Below are 6,283 nucleotides of genomic sequence, written 5' to 3'. Positions count from 1 at the left end.
AATTAATTGAATCATCAGGTATGTTTTTTGGATGATTATACTCAATAAGAGTATGCAATAGCAATACAGAAACTATATAAAATAATGTAATTATATTTTTTAATAACGTACTTTATTTTAGTAATGATTGAATTGTTATACAAATGTTTTTGGTCTATCAGTATCACGTTTGTTTGTTGGTGGTAGAGTACTGAATCTTAATAAGAGATCGGTGTCTAGTGTAGATATAATCTAGTGTAAGCTGATTAACTCAGAGACAGGACTTCAATTAAACAACATGCACAGTCGTCTCTTCAATGCTATTCTCATCTGTACAGGAGTATTTTCTTCAAGTGGTTTGAAAACAGAACTGAGTGGAATTTGACACTGTCTGCTTTGTCCTATAGATTTAAAAACTGTGTTAATGTGATATTCTGTCAACTGCATTATATTTCTGGTGCTATACATCTCATCTGAGTGGTTTCTTGTTTTGCATGACATGTTGATTCTCTGCTCCTGTTATCTTTTTCTCACATATCTGTCTCTCTACCTCTCCTTCAACTTCCTGCGATGTTTACTCACCCTGGACAGTGAAAAGCAAAAGGTGACTGCAAGAATTCCCAGAAAGAGACGGCGGAGGGGAAGATCAAGGCTGTCCAGTAGGATGGGTTTCCAACGCAAGATTGCTCACTAGATGCTGAGAGAGACTGGATGGATGCTGTGTAAATATCATCTGACCACTTGCCCAAGGTTGTTACAGACATTATGGCATGCTTTAAATTCTGTATCCATAATAACACACAACTAAGACAAAAGCATGACTGGTTTGTACTTCGTTTTATCATCAAGTTCAACGTATGATTAAAATATCAATAGCATGACACTCATTTTGAACTGATCTATTAATTTATTCAAAAATACATTAAAAATGCAATTCATACTTCAAATGACCTGAATGTACTTATGTTATTTAATTTCTGAATTAAAATTCAGGGTGATATTTTATGAGAGGATTTACACTGTAAAACATTTTTTAACTTGCAAGAAAATACAATTTCAGTATTTCCACTTGAAACTTTCACATTCAGTTCAGTGTGTCGCTTGGCATTTCTTGGTAATTATTTGTGAAATTTACTAATGTATGAAATTTATTCATTGTATATGGCAAGATTAGTTCAGGTTGAAAATGACTTCCCAAAAACCTATAAAGTCTATGAATAAACAACTATATTACCATGAAAATATACTAAAAAGCATTTTGTTTTTAAATAATGATTGATGTGTACACACACATGTATTCAAGGTGTAAGAAAAACTTCATGGTTACAACATATGACATTTTAATCTTCATTACATTTACATTTTCGCTGAAACAACATGAACACAAAGACTGCATTTCTAAAACACATATTTTGACCTTGATTTTTCCTTTTATTTTGGATTCTGTTATATTTCATTTGCCCCAAACTAATTTATGATATTGTCCTGTAAAATAATTTGCTGTATTTAACATGATCTGTTATGTACTGTAATATAAATAGTGTCAAATACATCACACTGCCAAACACATCATAAAATGAGAAGGAAAGGTGAATACATGTTGTCCGGTGAATTATGTTGGGTCCTTTTCATGAGTTTGTTGCTTCACACATGGCCACCTAGCGGACACACGAAAGAAAAATTCAAATGAACAGACAGGAAGCGAAGTTTAGTAAGCTTTAGTAAGATGAATACCTACCACAGTTATACAATATGTTTATTTTGTGAATGTCCGTAAGACTTGGTCCATCTCGCTGGCCAATGGCAATGTACGGGTCTGGTTTAGGGATGATGGTGGGTCCACCATCCTCTGAGAAGGCATACCTGTGTGTAAAATTATTTGCTATTGTTTTTTATTGCTTCGATTATAAGAAACAAAATTCTTGGCACTGTTTAAACAGCTATAGACTACATGCATCCACTAATAGTTTAGCAGAAGTATGCATGTACTGTACAGTAGACTGCCAAGACTCACCTCCCATAGTGCATGACAGAAGTATAGTCATATGCAGTATTGAGGTTGTTTGTCTCATACTTCTTAAAGTTGTGCCTTTGATCTAGGAAAAGAAGCATGCATTACTGTCGTACTGAATGCATTGACTCCAAATAAGTGCTGGTTTCAAACACTTACCCTCTATGATGTTTTCCCACAGGATGGAGACGTGGTGGTCACGATCAGAGCGGGACTGTTCGTGGACAAATCCCAGAGCGTGCATGAGCTCATGAGCTGCCACTCCTGACCACATACAGCCCGGAGACTGCAAAGACACGGTCTGACTGCCTCCTATCATTCCCAGATATGACCAGCAGCTATGAGGTCGACAGTGGACAACAACAATAATAATAGTAAATAAATAAATAAAATTGCATACTGTTCAAAGTTTGGGGTCAGTACAGGTATTTTTATTTTTTTTTGCTCACTAAAGCTCCATTTATTGTGAATTATTATTGCGATTTAAAATAGCTGTTTTCTATTTTAATATATTTTAAAATGTTGTTTATTCCTGTGATGGTAAAGCTGAATGTTCAGCATCATTACTCCAGTCTTCAGTGTCACAGGATCCTTCAAAACTCATTCTAATATGCTGATTTACTGCTCAAGATATGTTTCTTATTATTTTCAATGTTGAAAACAGTTATGCTGCTTTTTTGTGGAAACTATGACACATTTTTTTCAGGATTCTTTGATAAATACAAAGAACAGCAGAGCAGCATTTTTTATACATTTTAAAAATGTCTTTATATATATAAAAATAATTTCATAAAAACAATTATCATTAAAAAATAAAAAATGAAACATTAAAAAATAACATATACAATGACTTTTTCAAAATTAAGATCAGACTTTTTATATTGTCCTGTAAAATATTAAATATTAATGAGAGCACTAATAGAATATGGCTGTATATGAATGCAAAGGACTCACCCGGTTCTAGACTGGATATTAAGGAAGTTTGCTTCATGTGTGCGAGGCACAAACTTCACACATGTTGCAGAGGAAATGTCCAACATTCCTGTTTCTATGGTGATTCTGTCCATATCATCTGTTGAGACACAAATGATATAAATGTGTTATTTAATAACACTTTTCACTTATAACGTCTGTCATGCAGTTCCATACTGAGCTCTTACTCACCATATATTGGAGAGATGGTGTACGGTACATACACAAACCCATCAACAGATCTGGGCCAGCGGCAAGAATCTCCTAAACATGTGATGGCACTGCGGGATCCTGAACTCAGGATGTCACCCTCTCTTAAAGGAAAACCTCTGGACACTGGCAGAGTAAGATAACCACATGTTTCATGCTCAAAGAGTAATTCCCTGTAAATATATGTCTGTATCTGTACCGCACATACGTTGATTTACTCTGAGGATCCTGTCCATGGCATTCATGTCCTCAGGTTTCACATAATGCTCTGTTAAAGAGATTAAGAATGGTACATTTACATCAATTCATTGTGACAACCTACATTGCTCACCGTGAAATTACCTGGATATTCTCTCTTTGACCTCAGCCTTGTCTGATGAACCAGTGAGGAGTTCTAATACAAAATAAATACATTTATGGGGCATCCATTGGATATAAATACTATCATCATAACTGCAGTAGTATTCAGCCGTTCTTACCTGCACAGGTAAAGACCAGGACTCTAACACCAGACCCACAAAAATACCCACATAAAGCATCTTGGTGGTCACGTACGTGTAAGTCCCAGTGTTCTGGATGGAATCGAGTATTGCATGCAAACTAAACTAAAGTTAGGGCCCTTGGAGCTAGACTATATATACTCGGAGAACCACCCATCTTTACTCTAGGCTGCAGATGGAGGGTTAGCGTGACGTCCTATGTCATTATTTGATATTCGTGTATTTCCCTAATGAAAGGTTTGGAAAGCATTCATTGGAAAGACAGTTCAGCGTTTTTAAGACTGATCACAATAATGGCAATTTGAAGTCTTGCTGATTCTTGTGCTATTCGCCCTGACCGTGCAAAACTTGTGCATGTAGTGTTCAAACTCATTTTAATCTGTAAACAAAGTCATTCGTGCTGTGTTCACAATATGCTGTTGCAACACGTGATGCAAATAAATAACGCTTCGCCCTTTCTTTAACTTATCATTTTTGCATTACACCAAATAACAGGTTGTTTTAAATTCAGCTTGAGTAATTCATAGTGTTGACACCCCAGTACTTATTCATTAGCTCTGAGATCAGCTGATTCTGAACATATACTTAATATCATTGTCAACCAACAGCTTGACTTATTTGATTGCAACTGACTCATGGAGAATTATTTTGCACTGAAATGAAAGCTTAAATGAAATATCGGAGGAAAATATATTTATGGACAAAGTTTATTGATGTAATGTTTATACAAGGCATCAAGATGTCAAAACCAGCATAAGAAAGAGTATAGAAATATCTGAAACAGCAGGTTACAAATGAATATTCTTGCAATTTTTTATATCAGCAATCTTCACAATCAGCCATTTTCCTTAAACAAAATGTTAAAAGAATTAAAAGCATTAATGCATTAATAATGTCAGACTTTTAGCCATGCGAAGGATCGTTCATTACTTTTATTATGCATTACATTTATACATTCTATTAATCTTCATTATATCCAAGTCGCTGGGTCCAAATTTCTGTCCAATCTTCACGTTCCAGTTTCTTTTTGGTACAATAGTAGGTTCACCATCCTCAGAGAAGGAATACCTGAAATGACAAAGAATATCATTATATAACTGTAGTTTATTGTATCCCTCAGTTACCGTTTCAGATGTATATTGACATACTTTCCAAAGTGTAAGACAGAGCTGTAGTCGTAGGGGGTGTCCAGGTTGTTTGTTTTAAACTTTTCAAAATTCCTCAGCCGGTCTATTTTAATGAACAGAAGCATAAGTGAGCGATAAAATGACTTTTAAGTATAAAACTATGAGAATAAAGGAATGCTACTTTACCTTTCCATATATGGGACCACATGATGGTGACATACTTGTCCCGGTCAGCTCGGGATTGCTCGTGAACAAAGCCCAGGGCGTGCATTAGCTCATGGACGGTGACCCCTGACCCGGTGCACTCGGGTGTCTGCAGAGAAATGGTTTGTCTACCACCGCGTGCTCCCAGATATGACCAGCACCTACAGTAATGAGGAGATGCATCAGAATGCTTACGTAATGAAGCCATTGAAGATGAATCTCATGTCAATACCCTGTTTTGGGCTGAATATCCAGGTAGTCCCTCTGGTGAGTTCTGGGCACGAAGCGCACACAAGTATCATGTTCGATGAGCTTCATGCCTTTCTTAATGTTCTCCACGTCTTCCTCGTCTGTGCAGAAGATCAATCAGAAACCAACTGTGTCATTACTGTGGCGCTGTTTATGAAAATCAACGTGTTTGCGTTTTACTGCTTACTGTACGCATGAGACACCGAGTATGCAATGTACACTTTTCCATCTACAGATTTGGTCCACAGGCAGCTTCTGGCAAAACAGTTCTTCTGACTCCTACTGGACACGGCAATATCTCCTTCTCTGAGGTCGGTGCCATCCACGGAAATTACACCTACATGAGAATTATGGTTCTTAATTGGCATCTGTGCTTCCATGAAAACACCCATGGAAAAAAAATGTTCTTCATAGTGAAAAAAAAGGTTCTTTCGAGTAATAAATAGTTTTTCACACTAAGAAAAATAGTGGAAATATTGACTGAAATTGAAAAACTAAGATTGTTGTTCTATGGAATCGCTGTGAAAACTCCTTTTAAGAAGACTGTATGGATATTACAACAAAATAGAGAAGATAGAACATCTTTGCAGACTTTACCTTGATAGTCATTTACATCTATGATCCTGTCCATTGCAATTGGTGTGTTTTCTTCAATATCATCTGGAGAAAGTTATAAAACGGTTAAAATATTATTAATTTCCAATGAATCATGGGTAATAAGTAATACAACACACTTTACCAGAGTAGCTTCTCCTTTGTCTTCTTGCTCCAACATTTGACTGAGAGGAAATCTGCAAGACAAATTGACCAAAATAGGTGGTTTTGATTGATAAAAATAAAATATACACTTACTGATATGCAGTTACCTGGCCAGGCAGGGACAAACATGGTCCTGCTAAGAAGAAGAGCAGTATGATAAGCAGTGTGTACTCCATGAGTGCACTGAGATTTGCTGTCTAAGTTCATGCTGCCTGCCTTTTAAGGGCTCTTCACTTGCTTCCTGTTACATAATGTGTTCTCTCAGTGGCCAC

At 36.3% G+C, this 6,283-nt stretch overlaps 2 protein-coding genes across 2 annotated transcripts; both read right to left on the bottom strand.

The window, feature by feature from the left end:
* Positions 1–1,697: 1,697 nt before the first annotated feature.
* Positions 1,698–3,711, bottom strand: LOC306877089 (high choriolytic enzyme 1-like; the record flags this gene model as incomplete). The annotated part of the gene is made up of 8 exons (XM_079428630.1): positions 1,698–1,842; positions 1,994–2,075; positions 2,150–2,328; positions 2,945–3,062; positions 3,155–3,298; positions 3,381–3,440; positions 3,515–3,566; positions 3,652–3,711. 8 exons carry the CDS (start codon positions 3,709–3,711, stop codon positions 1,698–1,700), a joined length of 840 nt encoding a protein of 279 aa, XP_079284756.1.
* Positions 3,712–4,368: 657 nt separating this feature from the next.
* On the bottom strand, positions 4,369–6,218 carry LOC306876807 (hatching enzyme 1.2-like). Its single transcript, XM_079428217.1, has 8 exons — positions 6,119–6,218; positions 5,992–6,043; positions 5,850–5,912; positions 5,440–5,589; positions 5,236–5,353; positions 4,986–5,164; positions 4,821–4,902; positions 4,369–4,740 (listed from the first exon to the last, which is right to left on the bottom strand). Exons 1-8 carry the CDS (start codon positions 6,185–6,187, stop codon positions 4,608–4,610), a joined length of 846 nt encoding a protein of 281 aa, XP_079284343.1. The 5' UTR covers positions 6,188–6,218; the 3' UTR covers positions 4,369–4,607.
* Between the last annotated feature and the right edge of the window lie 65 nt (positions 6,219–6,283).

This window comes from Barbus barbus, assembly GCF_936440315.1.
Source record: "Barbus barbus genome assembly, chromosome: 11".
Taxonomy (NCBI): Eukaryota; Metazoa; Chordata; class Actinopteri; order Cypriniformes; family Cyprinidae; genus Barbus; species Barbus barbus.
The sequence above is the reverse complement of the archived record's forward strand: the minus strand, read 5'-3'. Positions and strand labels throughout refer to the sequence as shown.

What these genes read in the sequence shown, in the direction of transcription:
- LOC306876807 (XM_079428217.1), bottom strand. Translation starts at nt 6,187, where the DNA reads ATGGAGTACACACTGCTTATCATACTGCTCTTCTTCTTAGCAGGACCA. An exon ending in ACAAAGGAGAAGCTACTCTG is followed by an intron (nt 5,913 to 5,991) that starts GTAAAGTGTGTT and finishes AACTTTCTCCAG; the next exon opens with ATGATATTGAAGAAAACACA. An exon ending in AGATGTAAATGACTATCAAG is followed by an intron (nt 5,590 to 5,849) that starts GTAAAGTCTGCA and finishes ATTCTCATGTAG; the next exon opens with GTGTAATTTCCGTGGATGGC.